Source organism: Typopeltis vanoorti, chromosome 12 (assembly GCF_054136105.1).
Source record: "Typopeltis vanoorti isolate ZY-2024b chromosome 12, IOZ_Tvanoo_1.0, whole genome shotgun sequence".
NCBI classification, from domain to species: Eukaryota; Metazoa; Arthropoda; class Arachnida; order Uropygi; family Thelyphonidae; genus Typopeltis; species Typopeltis vanoorti.
This window is the reverse complement of record NC_143560.1, coordinates 103212106-103233854: the sequence shown is the minus strand read 5'-3', so window position 1 is coordinate 103233854 and position 21749 is coordinate 103212106. Positions and strand designations below refer to the sequence as shown.

At 34.3% G+C, this 21749-nt stretch overlaps 1 protein-coding gene across 2 annotated transcripts in view; it reads right to left on the bottom strand.

The window, feature by feature from the left end:
• l(2)34Fd (nucleolar protein 10 lethal (2) 34Fd) overlaps positions 1 to 21749 on the bottom strand; it is a 238401-nt gene that overhangs the window by 95210 nt on the left and 121442 nt on the right. For both annotated transcript variants that reach the window (XM_090401368.1, XM_090401370.1), the window contains exons 9-11: positions 19336 to 19414; positions 14113 to 14262; positions 1419 to 1485 (exon numbers count right to left, since the gene is read on the bottom strand). In XM_090401368.1, coding sequence (XP_090257494.1) covers positions 1419 to 1485; positions 14113 to 14262; positions 19336 to 19414 — 296 coding nt within the window. The remainder of the gene's footprint in view (positions 1 to 1418; positions 1486 to 14112; positions 14263 to 19335; positions 19415 to 21749) is intronic.

The window sequence follows — 21749 nt, the reverse complement described above, 5'->3', positions numbered from 1 at the left end:
CCCATAGCATCATCATTGCCATTCTAAGGAAATTTCAACAGTAAACCTTCCTTAAGGATGTTTAGTATAATCATAATCTCAGTGAAGGTAACCTCTTCACTGGTTTCCATAAAATAAAGAACAAAGAGAAAAATTTAGATAACTTGAGAGGAAAAGGAAAAAAACATTAAAAGTCAGTATATTATGTAAAAAGTGATGCTAAGTCTGGTTATCATATATGAATGAGTGGTGCTGTCAGGTATATGCAAATATGTCACAGCATAAAAGTGGATGTTTTGGAATGGTTTTTTGTTTCGTGTCTGGAATGGGAACAAGACATATGTTAGCAAAATTCATGGAGAGGACCAAGATATCATTTAACCAATGAATTCGGATGGTGAGCTATCATAAGATTAGAGAGCAGGCAAAGTGAGATGTCAGGTAGCTAGATGGTTGCATGCGAGTTGTTCCATGGTTCACAAACTGTGAACCAATTCCAACAATCACAAATAGCAAAAATACAGTAAAGGAAGGCCAAGCCTATAACTACAGTGGATTGCAAGTAGATAATAGGAGATATCTCCTATTATCTACTTGCTGAAACAGAAAAATCTTTTACAGTCAGAACTCACTTTGCCTACAGGAATATTTGTATGTAGTCTGCATGCCCCCACACCACAAGAGAATGTTTGAAATGGGTCAGGTTCCATTTCAACTAGACCCAAGACCAATAAGGGGCCGGTATTGTAATGTTTACACACAAGTCCTGATTTACTCCACAAAGTAAATGCTCTGATCTGGGGGAAAACTAGAGAAAATGTGCTTCCTAGCAGAACCATGAACGCTGCAACTTATAAGAGGAGGTCCTGTTCTGATTTGTCATAGTTCTGTTTCTTCATATTCTGTACTTTCATGGAACCCCTGGATCCTTATGCTCACCCATATGCCAGTGAGATAGGGGAGACATTTATCCTACAAGACAATGTTTGTGGACCAATATTTTCAAAATCATATACATGGACTGGCAAGCCAAATCTCCTGACCTTAATCTTATTGAGCATGTTTATACACGCAATGGTTGTTATTACCAACTGAGCTCCTGGACACCATTATAAACAGTATGATACATTGTTGTGAGAGCTGTATTGCTGTGAGAAGGGACCACATTCCTTATTGAGGCACTTTTTTAATCTCATTTTGACCAATGTCTTCATATACCCATTTGTTATGAATTAAAATGTTTATTTGGGTGTTTCTTTCACATCTCATAAGATCCTGCTTTTCACTGAATTGATTAAAAATTCACCAGTTTTTTGAGTTATCGTGATTTTTCTCTTTGTTCCTTAATTTATGGAAACCAGTATGTGTGTATATATATATATTATTCCTTATTCACTGAGACTAAATTCTGAATTGTAAATAATATCAATTTTACTAACCTGTTTTGGGTACTAAGCATAAGCTATTTAATGCTGATGGCGGTTGAATAGAAGTAAATGGTTTTCCCTACATTAAAATAAATAATAACAATAAATAAGAATTCAGCTTTTTTTTTATCTATCATCTATTGTGCAAATATTTTATGAATATCATATATCATGAAACTCAATTACTGAGACTCATGAAAATTTGGCAACTGAGATTAAGAACATTTAAATCGTGGAAATGAAATTCAATAGAAGTATATAACCATGCATAACAATAACCGTACAATTTGCTAACATCACTGGCAAGTTGACAGAATCTATTACTACGGTAATGAATACTACAGTCACAAAGCAATAGGTTTGATGCTTTTTTTTTTTTATGTAATAAGATATTATTACTGATGTGAAAAAAAATTTAATAAAATAAAAGCAATAAAATATATACATGATGCGTAGCAACTCAGTCATTAATTCAAAATTTTATTCTCAAGAACATTTCTTAATCAAAAAACTCATATGGGTTAAATTTTTAACTGTTAAGGAGATGTAGATAACTGAAACAATCATACTGATTATAAAGGTTACATTGTTTCATTACATGTGCAGCCAGTTTAATAATCGTTTTAAAATGGACGATGTCAGTTTGGATGCACATTCTGACTATGAACTCTAATTACAGCATCCACTAATGTAATTTGCTACAATGAATTGGTCTTATATGACTACTTTGCAATCATACATCATGTTTTTTCAAGTAACCATATGCATATGGAAATCCAGCAAGATGAGATTAGTGATTGATCACTATGGCAAATTCTGTATGTCACCACAGCATATCTCTCAAAGAGCTAACTGCTCATTTAGATAATGAGAGACCAGAAATGTTTAATAAGAGGACAGAAAGTTCAATTACAAAAATTAACCAATCACGCCTTGCTGAAAGATGTATGTCTAATTAGCAGGTCACCAACAATACCAGGCATTTAACGCTGTACAACTCCACTCAGAAAATGTCGAATTCACTGTGTGATAGAGAAACAATCCTGCATCATGTAACGTTTCCTAGACATTGCCTAGAATCCATCATTATGTAATAATGCACAGACATGGAGGCAAGCAGAAATTCTTCATGAATGTCTACATGAAGAAGAGTAGACTAATAATACAGCTGGACATGTATACCAATGTGTGCTATCTGAATAATGTTTACCTATTTATCCACATTATGTAATAAGATATTAAGCAGTCAATGACATACACTCAAACATTAGCCCTTTCTCCCAACTATTGGTGAACATTACTGAACATATGCTGATTTGGGATTCATTCTTTGTTATGAAAATCACTGATAATATTCCCCAATGGAAGTAGCTGTGGTGTCAATAATACTGTATACAAAATACATATCTATGTATTATTTATTGGAAGATATAAAAGATATGTTCACAGTTTTTCGTTTTTAATCTGAATCTCACTCACAAAAGGATGTTATGCTGTAATACATTAACAGCATGGTGAGCTAAGGATAAGAAAATCTGGAACCCCATGTTCTAAAGATCACACTTGAATTTTTTTTGAGCCACTTAGGCTTCTAATAAAGCTATGGTCTCACACTGCCAAATGAAATTAATCTACTACCTAAAGACATTCCTAAACATCATACCTCTAGTAAAATGTGAATGCATAGACAACAAGTAATTAGCATGTTTGCTTATCATTTGTCAGCTAAGAATAAGTCTTGCAAGTTAATAGAATAATACTATGAATAATAATGTAGCAATAGAAATCTTAATACATTTGATTATGTTTCTTATTAGATAAGACTGGGGTTGGCAACCTTTTCAGACTCGAGGGCCACATTCAACTTTTATTTTTAATATTCGAGCCGCAAGCATTTAATTAAGAGGAAATAGTGAGTAAAAAAAAATATTTAAGTTATCAATTTTTATTATATCAATCTCAAAAAACACAGAAATATTTAATGTATGAGATATGAAAAAAGCATAATTTATTAATTTGATTTTTTCTAAGTTCATGATGTCGGATATTATATTCCTTCATATAATATCAATGGGAGTAAACAAGACAATGGGGCTTGTTTACTCCCATTTTCAATAAAGAAGTACTTGCTGTTCCATTCATAATTAAACCTTCATCTGCAATTTTATGTTTTCTTGAATCCATTTTTGAAATTATTTTTAATAAATATATATTTTCTGAAAATAATAGCTGATGTTATTGAAGTATATAAAAAGACAGACCAGGGAATGCGACTGCAAAAGTGCACCAAAATCTCAGTTGTCATCATATGAAATCGCCTTTGTTATCCCCAATCATGATGAATCACACGATTGACTTGCATCAAGTTGCATGCCAATATCATGAAGTATAGGTATGAAATTATTTTTAATTTATTATTCATGTTATAAAATGTATTATTTAAATAATTCAACATACGGGCCACATGCCATGTAAGTATGGTCAACCTTTTACGGGCCACCAAAATGCACGTTTGGACTGCATGTGGCCCGCCATTTGCCAACTCCTGAGCTAAGGTGTTATTGGTGCCTACAATAATAATAATCAATCCTGCTACATCTCAGAAGGAAGAGAGGTCCTCCAGAGTTTTAGCCATAATATTCTGTAGAATTTTTTGTGTGTTTATGAGGGTGGTCTCGGCCTAACAATGAAAAATCAGATTTATAATTTCGATTTTATTTTTCAACATAATCTCCCTTAAGACTAATACATTTATTTCAGTGATGCTCCAGTGCCATTATCCAGTCCCTGTAGTAGTTCTCAGTAAGATCTGCAAAATACCCCTCTACAACTGCAATCACCTCTTGGTTCGAAGAAAACTGCTGACCAGCAAGGAAGAGTTTTAGTTTTGAAAAGAGATAGAAGTCAGAGGGAGCCAAATCTGGGGAATAGGGTGGATGTTCCAACAATTCATAGTGCAGATCCCTTAATTTTCCCATTGCCAAAACACCTTTGTGGGTAGATGCATTGTCCTGATGAGAGATGATTTTTTTCTTCTGCAAACCAGGTCTTTTCTCACAAATTTTTCGTCTAGCCTGCTTAAAAGATCGGAATAATATTCCCCGATTATTGTTTTACCATTTTCAAGGTAATTAATAAACAAAATGCCTTTAGTATCCCAAAACACTGATGCCATGACCTTTCCTACTGATGATGATGGTGAATCCAAGTCTCATCCATAGTAATAAATCGATGCACAAAATCAGTTTTATTCTTGTTAAAACACTCTAAGCACTGTTTAGAGATTTTCATGCGAGTGCATTTTTGATCTGCTGTGAGCAAGTGCAGCACCCATCTTGCACAAAGCTTTTTCACTTGCAATTCTTCGTGCAAAATATATCCTACAAGTTCTTTTGAAATGCCTATAGTCTCGGCAATTTCACGCACTTTGACTCGCCAGTCATCCAATACCATATTGTGCACTTGATCAATGATTTCTGGTGTTGTTACACTTTTTGGAAGTCCTTCACATGGATCATCTTCAAGGGTGGTACGGCCACGTTTAAACTCGGCAGCCCATTTATTAATTGTCGAAAACGAAGGAGAAGAGTGCCCATAAACTTTTATTAACTTCGGATGAATTTCTTTTGGTGTTAAACCTTCTTTTACAAAGAATTTTATAACCGCAAGATACTCAATTTTATCGATTTTAAGGGATACAGACAACACTTTTGCTTCAGGCAGCTGTATAAAACAAACTACTTGATAGAATGACTTGCAATTTCACATGGATGCTTATGACAGATGTACCAACTTAGAAAAAAAAAACCTTGCCAATAGTTTTGCCATCTATGGTTGAGGCCAAGAACTTTTCAGACCACCTTTGTAGATGAATTCTGCATGAACACTTTTGGATTAATACAAAAATAAGTAGAGTAGTTAAAATATGAAGAAATTTAAATTTCTAATGATATGTGGTTTTGTATATATATATTTTTGGCAAATGGAAAGTATGAGAAGACAACAAAGAAACATGATTGTATTATGGAAAATAAAGGAACTATAAATTTTTATCCACGTAAAGGATTTCCAAAAAGTGTAACAACACCAAATTTTATATAATTTTTATAGATATCATTGATCAACTTGAACCTGTATTCATTTTGAGATAAGATGCGGCAAAGTTATCTAAGTTCTTGATCCCTTTTTGCTATGTTACTAGCTATGCTATATATCTTTAGCATTTTAATTCTTCCTATCTTTTGCAAAGGGTGGTAGGGAGATGTAACATGGCAGTATCTTCCTGTATCGAGTCTTTCTTATAAACTGAGTAAATTAGTTTTTTTTTTTCTTTTTCTTTGATGACTTCCAAGAAGTATATCAAGAAATTGTAGGATCCTGTTGTTTTTCTAGCTCAAGAGCAAAAATGGAATGACTAGAATTCAAGTTGTTCCACTGAACCTGCCAAATGATGAAACAGTACAATAGAAACATATGAAGTGCAACAATTAAATTCCTGGAAAAACCATGTGGTTGTGCAATGAATATATTGATGCTTCACCTCGAGTCATATCCAAAACAATCGAGCCAGTAGTTTTCGGTCTTTTTCTCACCAAAAGTAACAGATATGTTATTTCCAGTGGAAAAATCGAGTGAAGGGAAATAACAACAATGTATTATTATTAAGTTATTTTTTGCAAAGTTAGACAAAAGTGCAAGTGAAACTCTAGGTATGTTAAAAGTGGTTTATGATGATGATGCCATGAAAGAGTCCAGTGCATTTGAGTGGAATAAGAGGTTTAAGGAGGAACAGAAAGACGTGATAGATGACAAACGAACTGGGCAATCACTCAAATCATAAGTACACATTTCATCATCATCAAATTCCTGACATATATATATATATCCTCAAGGGATGTGCAGGATATTAGGACAGTACTACATGAAGCAGTTGCATCATTACTAACTTCCTATCAACAATTTTTCTCAAAATCAATGTTATCTGTGAAGACGCCAAAATTATCACATCTTATATTTCTGTCTTCTAAGACACTTTTTACTGTACCAATCCACCTATATCTTGGTCTTCCTTTGGATCTTTTTCCTGTCAACCTGGCAGAGAACAACTGTTTTGCTAATCTTTCCTTTCCCATTCTGATTAAGTGATCATACCAGAGATTAGCTCTGCTAACATAATTCTGGATGCTAACAATGTCAAGTTCTTTCCTAATATCATCGTCTTTATTATGATATTGATGCCATCTGTTCATGCCCCTAATCTTTGGTCAAGTGTTTTATTTCTAACCCAGTTAATACAGCTGGATTAGAAATAATACAACTAATTTAGTAATTTGACTAATTTCTCTCTTATTCCATATAAATTTATTCAGTATCATACCAGCTTTGTTGATTCTGTTGTCTATTTCCATATTTAATTTATTTAATTGTTGATTCTGCTGTCTATTTCCATATTTAATTTACCATCTTCACTAAAAATTGTGCCTAAGTAGCTGAAGCGTTTTACTTGTTCTATAAGTTCTCCATTCATTCATGACATTGTTGATATTTTCAATGTTTCTGCCCTATTTTTATTGTCTTTGTATTGTTATTGCTGATTTTCATACTAAATTTATTACAACAGTTATTCAATTAATCAGGTAATCTTGCTGACTTGTACTGGATTTATTTAAAAGTATAACATCATCTGTATAAAGTAAAGAGCTGAGATTAACATCTCTAATTTTGACATCAGGTTTAATACTTTCCGTCATAATGCGATTCATATAGATAATAACAGAGGGAATAATGTGCATCCTTCTCTGACACCAGACTTATAACTGCTGATTTATAACTCAAATAAAGACTAAGCAGCATTGCCAGCATTACTTGATATAATGCCCAATTGACACCATAGACCTGTAGTGTTTTGAATAGCTTTCTCCTGGTATCTTGTCATATGCCTTTTACAGGTCTGCAAAACTTAAAATAGAAATCTTTGTAATACACCTTCTGTTCAAAAAGAAACTGAACTTTTCGAAAATAGAAGAAGCTAACGACACTACCTGTTGTATCTTTTTGTTGTCAAAAGTGGCAATCTTCATTAGTGTTGTGACAAATATTTATAACATTTGTTTCATTAGAAGCCGAGTTATAGTGCCAAAAGTGATGACAGTGTGTTTGAAATGCATCAAATGCTTCAAAAAGCATACAGTGATGAATGCTTATCTCATACTCAAGTTTATGAGTTGTTTAAGTGATTTCAAAGTGGTCGTGAGATGCTTGAGGATGACAAACAGCCTAGCCATCCAAAAACTGGACTGAGTAAAGTTAACATCCAAAAAGTGTGTGATTTCATCAAAGAAAACCCGAAATCGTTCATGAGACTGATCGAAGATGAATTGGGGATTCCAATATCAACTGTGCACAACATTTTTTTGACCGAGAGTTTGGGGCTTTGTAAATTGAATTCGTGATTTGTTTCCCACAAGCTGACTGATGACCAAAACACGTATCGAACTGAACACTGCAAGGACCTCATTAAAACCGCTTGTAAGGATGCAAATTTCTTTGAAACGATCATTACTGGTGACGAAACATGGTGTTTTGAGTATGAGCCCAAAGTGCTAGAGTGCTGAGTGGAGACCACCAGAAGAGGGGCATCTGAAAAAAAGTCACTTGGAGAAGTCAAAAGTAAAGATTTGTTTCTATGATTCCAAGGGCATTATCCACAAAGAATTTGTTCCACCTGGCCAAACGGTCAATGGTGAGTTTTATCTAGAAGTATGAAATGTTTGACAGCGAGAATTCATCGTGTACGGAATGAATATCATGATGCAGGCAACTGGTCACTTTTGCATGATAATGCACCATCTCATTGTTCGAACAGTGCGAGACAGTTTTTGAGCAAAAACCAAGTTTGTGTGTTGAATCACTTGTCATATTCACCTGATTTAGCACACCCTTTGACCTTTTCCCTGACTTCATTTGCTGATCAAAGGAAAGTGATACGATACCATCGAAAACGTTCAAGCGACAGTAACCACAACCCTCAACAGTATCCCAAAAACCGATATAAAAAACTCATTTAACGAATTAATTGACCGTGCCAAATGCTGTGATAGTCTCTATTTAGTCCGAATCCAACTTGTTCTTCACAAAGCTTCCCTTCCACAACCCTTCTCAACTGTTTTTCAAGTATACTTGCATAAATCTTACCAGGAACATTCCGTATTATTTCCCTTTTTTGTATATTGGTACTATGAGAGCTCTATTTTAATCACCTGGAATTCGTCCCTCTGTCTAGGCCTTCTGAACAATGCAGTGCAGCCACTGCAAGACTTTTATACCTCTATACTTGAGCATTTCTGGTCAAATATCATTGACTCCTGCTAACTTTCTACATTTCAGACTTTTGATGGCTTTTTATACTTCAAGTATGAATATGTATTCCTGATTGCATGCCTGTTCAGAAATTTTTTTACTGTCATGCTGTCACTGCTTGTTTCATTTAGCAATTTTTTAAAGAATTTACTCTATACATGAAGGATATATTTTTCTCCAGTTTTCATGTCACCTTTATCATCTCTAATTCTTTTTCTAACACTCTTTCCTCTATTTCTGAGCTTTTTCAAAAGCCCCAGAATATTTTGCCACCTTCCTGATATTTATTTTCTATGTTCTTGACAAAGTATTCCCATGACTTTTGTTTAGCTAGTTTTACACAGTGTTTAGCTTTCTTGCATTTGTCTCTATATTCTCTAAAACAGTACTTCCCAAACTTCTGGATGTCAGGGCCCCCTTTGCAAAAATTAAAATATTTCATGGCCCCCCTAGGAAAAAAAATCGTAATAGAGAGATATATTATTATAATATTTATTGCATTTATATTCAATACAAAACATACACAGTGAATATTGCAAAAATCAAATGCATATATTACATTTTTTGCCTCTTACCGTTTGGTTCTGAAAACGATGTGAGCTGTTCTGGAAAATATGAAATACTGTCCTTTTTTTTTGAGTCTGTTTCTGCTTCTTCTGATTGTTCGCGGGATTTTTTTTTATTTTTTATCAGCCACTTACCCATCTCAGGGTTAAATTTTTTAATGTAGAATAGATCAAATAATATCACCACTTACCGATACTGGCACACCGCAGACTGATAACATGAAATTAGTGAATGTTACCTGAATAAGGGAATCCCCGGACCAAGAACATTTTTCTCTTTTGTGACTTTTCTCCCTTGACGGTAATTAAGCCTAACGTGAAACAGACAGCAAAGGCAGGTTATTAAAACGTGCATATGATTGGTGCAGTATTAACAAAAGATGGCGCAACCGAAAGATAAAAGCATAGCTGACAATTGAGTTGAAATGCTAACTCTCTTCAACCGAATTCCATATGTGAAACTGCCATAACATTCATTATATATATATATTACTTAGTTTTAACACTTTAACGAATTTTAACACGTTCAATTGAATTTTATTGCTGCCTTGAGAAATCGAACTCACACACATCTAATTAATAACAGTAGTGTTTAGTTAGATACCGTGTTTGCCCATGCAACATATGGTTTTGTTTCAGTCTATACAGCATAGTTTCTGTATGAGGGGACATGTGATTCATTAATTAGTGTGTTTTTATCCCAGTTGTCTCTAATTGCACTATTTGTTGAGAAATATATTACACCGACTCCTCATACCTTATTCACTGGCATAATAAAAGTACTTGTTTTTATTGCCTCTGCAGTATAGTGGCTATTAGGGAGGGGTGTTGTTTACCAATGCAAACGAGTTACTATCTCTCCACATGAACTAGTTTAAGCTTTTTTTCATGTGTGAAGTATATGCAAAACTTTTATTGGTAACAGAAAACTATCTCGGATGACAGTAATAATATAAAACGAGTTTTGATATGTATATAAAGTCAATATCAACAGTCCCTGATTACAAACACGTGATGAAAGGGACAGGAAGATTTGGAGCTTCCCTGGAGAGCATTCGAAGTAAATACAATTAACCACTGCTTTGAAATGAAACATATGAATAAGCAATATTTACTAATATTCATTAAGCTCCGAAATACGCAGGAAGCAAAGTTTGTGAACCAATACCAACGTGTGAATTTTTCCATTAAAATATAAAAAATAACAAAAAAGAAATAATAAATAATAAAAGTTGAATATGTTTCTTTTAAAATAAAAAAAATCTACTTAGTCTTAAAACATTTTAAATTTGTTTTCATTATATCACGGCCCCCCTCAACAAAACCTATGGCCTCCAAGGGGGCCGCGGCCCACAGTTTGGGAAGCACTGCTCTAAAAGCACAAGCTGACTTATTTGCCAGGAATTTTGATATGCTTTCTTCTTTTTCTTCACTGCCTCTTTAACTTCCTGTGTCCATCATGGAGTTCTGAATTTTCTATCCTTGCAGACAACCTCACCACATGCCTCTCTGGCTGAATCAATCAGGATATTCTTCTTCGCTTGCAAATGAATCTCCAAGGTTTGGTTCCTGTTCTCAAACTCTTTCATTTTTTCTTCAATAATCTTTGTATATTTTAGTCTACAGTTCACATCTGAGAACTGCTCAACTTTTATTTGATTTAAAACTTTCTTACATGTTATTCTTTTCAATATGAAATTCAATTTCATCCTGCTCAAGACTAAATAGTGATCGCTTCCAATTTCAAATCCTCTGTACACTCTGGTGTCCTGCACCAGGGAGAAGACATCACTATCAACAATAACATAGTCAATGAGACTTTTCTTATTCCTTGCTTCTTTTTTCCATGTGAATTTGTGCACATTTTTATGTTGGAACATGGTGTTAGTAATAACCAGTCTATGTCCTGAGCAGAAATCCAACAGGTATCTGCCATTATTATTAGTTTTGCTCTTTTCTCCAAATTTTTTCTCCGCATCACTCTACTTGATACTGACTGCCATTCAAGAAGATTAGACTCGTATTTAGTATTGAATGTTACAGCTTCTCCTTTTCCCTGATTGTTATTGCTTGAATATAACATTTTATATTCATAACTTAGAAAGATCTCATTTGCTCTTGTCTTTTTTGTTTCAGTTATCCTATTATATCGATCTAGTACTTATCTAATTCCTCAGCTAGCTCCATTTCTTTGCTATTCAGGCTTCTAATGTTGGTAGTACCAATCTTGGGCTCTGGTGATGCTGAGTTGGGGTGTGTTTTAGGATTTGTTCCAGTAGCTTACTTTTTGCTGTTTGCCCTGGTTCTCTGGCAAAAACAACATGGGCTTTGTTTAACTGGGCGATGCTCCAGCCAGCATGAAATTCTGTCATATTGCACCATCATTTTATTTGTGGTTTAAACCAATAAGAATACAATTTGATTGGCTAAATCCCAAATTGCAAGCCCATTCTCATTCATTCAGTATCCAGGTAGATATCTAACAAGGGTGCACCATGAGAAGGTGAGGACTGAACATTAGGTCAAAAGCCTTGGCCAGTTCTCCATATTCCTTTATAGTGGAGGTCTCCTCTCAGTTATACAGCTTTGATTCTTAAGCACTTCACTTTGAATTAATTAAACAAGGTAAAACAATGAAGAAATGTTATTTAGAAATGCCGGTAAGTATGTCAAGATTTTCATAAGAAAGGACCTGAATTTTGAATGAGCAAACAGATCATCCGTCATGACAACGTCCTTGCACATGATGCAATAATGTCTGCAAGTTTCTGGTTAAAAAATAAATCACAAAATTGGACCATCCTCCATATTCATCAGACTGCTTTTTTGACATTTTCCCAAAGTGAATGCCTTCAAAAGACACAGATTTTCTGACATCCAATATCATGTGGTGAGAGTAACAGCAAGCATTTCAGAAGACCAAGTTTCAAAAATGTTTTGAACAACAGCAACAAAATCACCTAAATGCATTGTGGAACAAGGGAATCACTTTGAAGGTGACTTGCGTGTAGACCAGTGGAACTAGTCTATCGGCAAGCAAATATAGCTTTTAAGTGTGCATTCCAGGAATTCGTTGCACACCTTATATTTTGGGATTATCTTCCTAAACTCCACAAAAAACCAGGTGTTTTTAAAAAAAATTTAATATTCATGTGATATTACTAATGTTCTGCACATGATGGAGAACAATCCAGATCTGCATGTCCGAACATGGAAAGGAAGATAAAACACAAAACTGGATTAGCCTATCATACAATATGAAAGTTATCTCATACTTTGGCAAAAAATTCAAGGAAACTTCAGAAATGCTATGCACACCGACTTAATGCAATAAAAACTAAGGTAACATTTAATAACAAGTTTTGCCATTGTTCATCAAAAACTCACATATACTCAGACATTGGATATGATGCATATTATGGTTTGAAATGCAATAGTTCCATATAAGTATGTATGCCATCATGTATCCATTGTTAAACCATTTAATTTGATTTTAATTTAATTTTAATACTAATTTGATTCCTGTAAACCATGATGCAGCAAAGGCTTCTTGTCATTTACCTTATATCTAAACATCTCCTGAAAGAAGCATGCAAAAATGCACACATTTAATAAGAAAGTAATATTAATAGTCACCCCCCCCCTCAAATCTTAGAATTATTTGATCTTTATACCAGAACTCTCAAGAATTTTGACATAACTACAGAAATTTCAGAAGCACAGCCTTCATAAAAGTTCTTTGGGTTCTAGATCTTCCAATTCAAAAAACATATATCATGATATCCTCATGACTACACTATCCAGTTATGTGTAGAAACCAACTTAAAATATCAAAAATGTATGCAGAAAGTTTTTTCACTTGGTTATAAATTAAATTAAACTTGCCAAGCAATTATATTCTTGTTTAATCCTTTATCCAAGGGTAAACAAAGTTTGCACATGAAGTATTTTCACAACTAGGCTAATGACTTCGCATTAGTTGCCTCAGTATCCCATAATGCAAAGCACACATCCTTTTGGCTGTGTATGATGCTTTACATTATGGGAAGGGCCAATATCCATCCAGTTTTTGACCTTTATGAGATCTCCTCAGTGGTAGGTAGATCTGAAAGAGATCCCAAGGTTGAAGTAATACAGAAATCATACTTCTTATACACAAGTAGTTTCACCACTTTTTTCCATTAAAGCATAGCATCATACAGACACAAATGGATGGATGTTTTGCATTATGGGATACCATGACAATTAATGTGAAACCATTAGCCTCTATATACAAGTAGCCTAGTTGTGAAGATACTTCACACACAAGCTTTGTTTGCTTACACCTGGACAAAAGATTAAACAAGAATATAATTTCTTGGCAAGTTTAACCAAAAATGTATATTTTTGGTTAAACTTGCCTATACATAAAAAAGTTTTTTGAGATGGATATGAGGTTAGGCTTTCATGATGTCCCATCCAGTTAAGTGTTGTCATAAACAACTGCTCAAAATAAATGGAAAACTACAACTGCATGCACCAGATAAAGTGAATAAATAAACAAAATAAAGAAGCATTTATTATCAAGACTATTAGAATATCTGTGAAAACAGATACAGATGTCTAATGCCTGTGACTAAAATGTAACAGCATATTCACATGCTGAAAGGTCAAGTTATTTTGATGTAATTATTCATGTAAAGCATTTATGCACAATTATATATTTATTAAAGCATTTATTCATGTAAAGCAGTTATGTAAAACATTTACAAGAGGAGAGATACTAAGTTTAAATTACTCACATTGTTCTGATTCCATATCTTTAGAATTTTAGCATCCATAGACATTACCAAGTCTTGGTCAGTGTGGAATTCAATATCCTGTATGGCTAATCCATACATATGATCCTTTACAAGAAGGGGTTTATCTGAACGAACATCATATATAAGTATCTGTAATGATTAAATATTGGTAATGAAAGAGATATAAATATCTGCATTTTTGCAATTAAACACATTCTATCAAGCATATACAGTTAATTAAACATAACTTTTTTTTATTTTTTTATATGTTAATCAATTTATGCATCTGGTGCCATCTTGTACGAACTGATATCAGTGTCTAGCTTTCTCCAAAGACAGAATAACTGTCCTGAAGCTACTGAAGAAAGAAAATATCCACAATCATTTTATTAGCATTACAACAATACAGAATATGTAAAAAGGATAAAAATTATTTTGTGCACACATGCAAACAAATGAGAATGAGACCAGTGCTGCTTTTCTCCAAAATTTCACTGGCTTGAATACTTTCAGTGTACTAGAATGAAGTCTAAGATAGGAATTAAAATGAAATTTGGAAGAAATTGTGAAATAAAACTAGAGACCTTTACTGTACCGTTAAACCACTTTCTATAACAGCGGAAAGTGGTTGGTTTAGCAATGATGCCTGATCGCATCCATCGTTAAACTACTACCAGGTAAATGCATTTAAAAACATAATGTGTATCATATCCAAGGCATATATGTGAGACAAATAATGACAAGACTTCTTGATGTAGAATGGTGCTTTAGTTTTCACTGCCCTGTGTTTCTGAAGATTCCTGAATTTTCTGAGAATCGGAAAAATGCAGTTATGTGTGAGATTTGTTTTCCCCAGAAATATTACAAGATGAGCTTCATGGTTGTATGATAGGCTATTCTAGATTTGTGTTTTTCATATCTTCAATATGATCTGACATGGAGATCTTCCTGGACTGTCTTGTTTGTCCTAACAGCATATCCTACATGAACAGTGAATTTTATAAATCCCTGATTTTTAAGGAATAGATGGGTAGTTTAGGAGAATGTAAAAATCTTGAAATCTTTCACAGGTAGATGAAGGTTACTTTTATACAGTGTTGTCGCATATTTTAATGATTTTGCCTGTTACATGCCAGATACAAGATAGGGTTACTGCATCTTTGTATTCTTGAGTTTTATGGTCATTTATGGAAGGGGTTGTAGGATATTGTTGATCATCTTGTTCTTATATCCATTTTGAAATAGAGTGTGGCTGAGCCATTCAAGTTCTTGATTCCTTTTCTGTTACTAGAAATGCATGCTATGGCCTTCAGCATTTTAATTGTTCCTAGCTTTTGCATGGGATGGTGATGAGATCAAGAATAAAGGTATTTTACAGTGTGAACAAGTTTCCTATATACCAAGTAAATGAGACTGTTGTCTTCAGAGACCTCTAGGAATTATGCCTTGATGTTTTCAAGTTCAAGAGTGAACTGTTCGTGTTTATGTAAGTTGTACTTCATAAATAAATTGGTTAAAAGCAGATATAGGTGATCCCAGTGCAAGATCTTTTGTTCACATTATTTTTCTTGAAACCAAAGGTTTTTTTTTCATCATCATCATCATCAAATTCCTGCCATGTACCCTCAAGGGGTGTACAGGATATGACAGTACTACATGAAAAAATTACATCATTACTAACTTTCTATCTACAATTTTCCTCCAAATCAGTCTGTTACTTGTCAAGACTCCTACATTATCAGATCTTATATTTCTATCGTCTAAGGCACTTTGTACCGTATCAATCCACCTATATCTTGGTCTTCCTCTGGGTCGTTTTCCTGCCAACCTGGCAGAGAACACTTGTTTTGCTAATCTTTCCTCTCCCATTCTATTTAAGTGACCATACCATCTGAGATTAGCTCTGCTAACGCATTCCTGGATGCTGACAATGTCAAGTTCTTTCCTAATATCCTCATTTTTAATATGATATTGCCATTGATGCCATCTGTTCACGCCTCTAATCTTTCTCAGGACTCTCATATCTGCAGTCTCTAGTCTTTGGTCAAGTGTTTTACTTCTGACCCAGCTCTCAGATCCATAAGTTAAAATTGGTTTGAACACAGTCTTGTATACAGCTAATTTAGTGTTCCGACTAATTTCTTTCTTATTCCATATGAATTTATTCAATTGACTTCCCACCATACCAGCTTTGCTGATTCTGTTGTCTATTTCTATATTTAGTTTACCATCTTCAGTAAAAATTGTGCCTAAGTAGCTGAAATGTTTTACTTGTTCCACAGGTTCTCCATTCACAACACAGTTGACATTTTCAATGATTCTGCCTATTTTCATTGTCTTTGTCTTTTTATTGCTGACCTTCATACCATATCTATTACAACAGCTATTCAATTTAGTCAGAGAATCTTGCAGACTTGTAGCGGATTTATTTAGAAGCATAACATCATCCGCATAAAGCAAAGAGCTGACATTCACATCTCCAATTTCGATATCAGGTTTAATACCACATTCCTTCATAATGTGATCCATATAGATAATGAATAACAGAGGGGATAATGTACATCCTTGTCTCACCCCAGATTTAACATTAAACCATCTTCCTGTACTTCCTTCAATTCTAACTGCTGACTCACAACTCAAATAAAGACTAAGTATTGCTTGATATAATGCCCCATTGACACCATATAACTGCAGCGTATTGAATAGCTTCTCTCTTGGCACCTTGTCATATGCCTTTTCCAAATCGACAAAACTTAAATACAGATCTTTGTTATATTCCCATGCTTTCTCGACTATTTGTCGTAAAGTGAAGATCTGATCCTGACAGCCTCTATTTGGCCTGAATCCAGCTTGTTCTTTACCAAGCTTTTCTTCCACAATTCTTCTCAACCGTTTCTCAAGTATACTTGCATAGATCTTGCCAGGAACACTCAGTAGGGAAATACCTCTGTAATTCTCACATTCAGTTTTATTTCCCTTTTTATATATGGGTACTATGAGAGCTCTACTCCAATCATCAGGAATTCGTCCCTCTGTCCAGGCTTTCTGAACTATGCAGTGCAGCCACTGTAAGACTTTTATACCACCATACTTCAGCATTTCTGGTCGAATATCATCTACTCCTGCTGCCTTTCCACATTTCAAGCCTTTGATGGCTTTTTCTACTTCAAGTATGGATATGTATTCCTGACTGCATGCCTGGTCAGTGTTTTTTATCACTGTGCTGTCATCACTGCTTGTTTCATTTAGCAGTTTTTCAAAGTAATTACTCCATACTTCAAGGATATCTTTTTCTCCTGTTTTCATTTCACCTTTATCATCTCTAATTCCTTTTACAGCACTCTTTCCTCCATTCCTAAGCTTCTTCAACAACCTCCAGAATATTTTGCCACCTTCTTGATATTTATTTTCTATATTCTTGCCAAAGTCCTCCCATGACTTTTGTTTAGCTAGTTTTACACACTGTTTAGCTTTCTTACATTTGTCTCTGTATTCTGTAAGAGTAAAAGCTGACTTATTTGCCAGGAACTTTTGATATGCTTTCTTCTTTTCCTTCACTGCCTCTTTAACTTCCTGTGTCCACCAGGGAGTTCTGATTTTTTTATCCTTGCACACAACCTCACCACATGCCTCTCTGGCAGAATCAATCAACGTTTCCTTCAGAGTTTGCCACTGAATCTCCAAGGTTTGATTCCTGTTCTCAAACTCTTTCATTTTCTTTTCAATAATATTTCTGTATTTTAGTCTACAGTTCACATCTGAGAGCTGCTCAACTTTTATTCGCTTTAAAACTTTCTTACATTTTATTCTTTTCAATATGAAATTCAATTTTATCCTGCTCAAGACTAAATAGTGATCACTTCCAATTTCAATTCCTCTGTACACTCTGGTGTCCTGCACCAGGGAGAAAACATCACTATCAACAATAACATAGTCAATGAGACTTTTCTTATTCCTAGCATCTTCTCTCCATGTGAATTTGTGCACATTTTTATGTTGGAACATGGTGTTAGTAATAACCAGTCCATGTCCTGAGCAGAAATCCAACAGATATTTGCCATTATTATTAGCTTTGCTCTTTTCTCCAAATTTTCCCAAAATATTTTTGTATGTCTCACAATCATTTCCTACTCTACTATTTAGATCCCCAACAAGGACCAACTTTTCCTTTTTCATTGTGTCAGTTGCTTTTTCTAAAGCCTCAAAAAATTCCTCCACTTCTACCTTAGTAGAACCTTCTGTGGGACCATAGGCACAAATAAGTCTCATTGTCCAGTTCCCCATTCTCATATTTGCCCACATTACTCTACTTGAGACTGACTGCCATTCAAGAAGATTAGCCTCGTATTTTGTGTTGAATACTATGGCTACTCCTTCTTTTCCTTGATTGTCATTGCCTGAATATAACATTTTGTATTTATTGCTCAGAAAGATCTCACCAGTTTTGGTCTTTTTTGTTTCAGTCACCCCTATTATGTCGATCTGGTACTTATCTAATTCCTCAGCTAGCTCCATTTCTTTGCCATTCAGGCTTCTTACGTTGATAGTACCGATCTTTAACTCTGGTGATGTTGAGTTGGGGTTTGTTTTTAGATTTGTTCCAGTAGCTGGCTTTTCGCTGTTCGTCCTGGTTCCCTGGCGAAAACAACGGGGGCCTTGTTTAACCGGGCGACGCCCCAGCCGGCATGAAATTTTGTGATGTTGTACCATCATTTTTTTATTTTGGTTTAACCAATAAGAATACAATTTGGTCGGCTAAATCCCAAATTGCCAGCACATCCTCGTTCGTTCAGTATCAAAGTAGATACCCAACAGGGTGCACCACGAGAAGGTGAGGATTGGACATTAGGTCAGAAGCCCTGGTCGGTTCTCCGCATTCCTTTAAAGGCTATGTGGAGGTCTCCTCTCAGTTATACAGCTTTGACCCTTAAGCACCCCCTTTTTTAAATGTTTGAGTAATAAGATGATAGCCACCAGTGTGAAAAGATTTTGTAGCAGATCTGATAGTTCTATCAACAATTACTTCATTTATTCAAAAGAAATTATTAAAAGTTTACATATAAGACTAAACAAACAAAGATTAATTTAAAAAGGATTTGCACTGCATTTATTACAACACCAGGAAGGTGGTTGGGGAGGGCAGATAAAAATTATTTCCTGAGATGAGAAGAAGATTATCAAATTAAATTAAAAAACAAATAATGACAATTTAATTGCACATACCTGCCCTGTAGCTGTACCAACAGCCATCAGTAGTCCATCTTTAAATTTAAGAGCAGTAACTGATGGCAATCCATCTACACTATAAGATAAAATATAATAAATTATTTAATGAATAATTTTTTGTTTGTTCCGTTTTTTCAAACATTTTTAAAAGCTCTGATTTACAGTCACAAAAATTATCTTACAAGTGGAGAAAACTAAAAAGGCTTGTCATGAACTACAGTCATGACAAGCCTTGTCTTATCTTGCTGCAGTTTCTCTAAACACACTTGTTCAATGAAAATCACTGACAATGATATTTTATATTAACAAACTTTTAGTAGGTCTTCAATAAATAAAAATATCCAAACACTATTATGTGGAGTTCAAAGTGAAATATTTTGAATGCTTTGGATCTTCTGTGTTTGAACAAAAATACTGAAAGGTGGATAGTCCCTTAGTACTATTCACTTTTTTAAAAACAAAACTGTATAATGCATGGAAATCTGAAAGAGCAAACAAAATTCTATGAACTGCTGGCCTGACTGTAGGCTGGAAGTGGCCATCAGAAGGTAGTTGATAAGACACAAAACATGAAAAGTATAATGTTTGATCTCTCTATCTCACCATTAGCTCACTGACAACACCGATGAGATGCAGGTTTAGAAACTTCTCATTAGTGGGATTATGAGTTTATATATATATATATATAGAAAGATATTTAATGACTAAAAAACCGAGAATTAATTAAAACCTTTAATGATAAAAAACACAACTAGTTTCGGCTTTTTACCTTCATCAGGTATCTTTTTAGGAAGAGGAAACAATAATAAAAACTGCAGATTCTAAAAAACTGAGAAGCACAGATAATTGCAGTACATAATTGAAATAAAAAACGTTGTATTAACATTCAAGTTGTTCTATTTTACGTGCCATTGTTTGTTGTATGCGTGGTAGCAGACTCTCGAGAACGCCAGTACTGAATAACAGCAGTATGGCTATCAGGGATTTATAGCTTAAATTGTTGTTTAAATGTTCAGGATGAAGGACGATCTCCCTGGATTCCACTATCTTTCTTTCAAATTCATCATGGCAATGGAAAATATTTTCAGATCTATCCCAGGAAATTGAGTGACCTTGAAAATCATCATGAGGATTGTTAGAGAAAAGAATATGGCTGGATGAGGCACTGGCATGTGATCTTTTATAGATGTCTCTTTTATGTTCCTCCATACGAAGTTCAATAGACTTATTAGTTTGACCATAATAAGGAACATTACAGTCACACCATAGTTTATATATGCCAGGATATTTCAAATTGTGATGCTTAGGATGGCTTATAAGAGATTGGATTTTTGGAAGTGTAGTGAATAACATCCTGATGTACTTCTTAAGGACTTTAGCCAATTTTTGGGAGACTGAACTGATGTATAGGATTGAGATGCTACCTTTAAAATTGGTAGTTTCTATATTGTGGTGCCTAGGAGGATCTATAACAAATTTCTTAATAGTTTTTTTATAATATCCATTTTGTTCAAAGACATGTGAGAGGTGATTAATTTCTTTTTGAAGTTCATCTGGATCGTTTAAAAGAGAGCATGCTCTGTATCCCAAGGTGGAAATAATTCCAAGTTTTTGTGGTGGAAAATGATGAGAAAGATTGTGAAGATATCTATTAGTATGCGTTGGTTTTCTGTACATAGAGATTCTAAATTTTCCAGAGCAGCGTGAGTTTTATATCCAGGAATCGTAGGGAGTTTTCATGTTCTAGTTCGGCTGTGAGTTTTGGATGTTGGTTATTGAGATGATGAATAAAATCCGTGAGAGAGTTTTTGTGATGACTCCATATAGTAAAAATGTCATCTACATAACGCTTTCAAACTTTGGTTTAAATGAAAAGGACAATATAGCTCTTGTTTCGAAGTCCTCAAGGTAAATATTCGCCAGAATCAGGGTTAAAGGGTTCTCCATTGCCAAGCCCTGGTTCTGTTTATAGATGGTGTCTTGATATCGGAAGTAGCCAGATTGAACGCAATGCTTTAATAAAGCAAACATTATAGCCAGTTTAGATATTATTTCATTATTTACAAATGTACCAACTGAAGAAGTATTAATTTTACTAAAGGATAAATTATCCAAAAAACGTTTGCTTTATAAAAGCATTGCGTTCAATCTGGCTACTTCTTTAATAAATGCTTTTATAAAGCAAACATTTTTTTGGATAATTTATCCTTTAGTAAAATTAATACTTCAGTTGGTACATTTGTAAATAATGAAATAATATCTAAACTGGCTATAATGTTTGCTTTATTAACAATTAAAACTTTATTAAAAATATTAACAAGAGCTATATCGTCTTTTTCATTTAAACCAAAAGTTTGGAAGCAGCTCCAATAGCACTGGCCTCGACAAAAGTAACCATATCAAATGTTCCC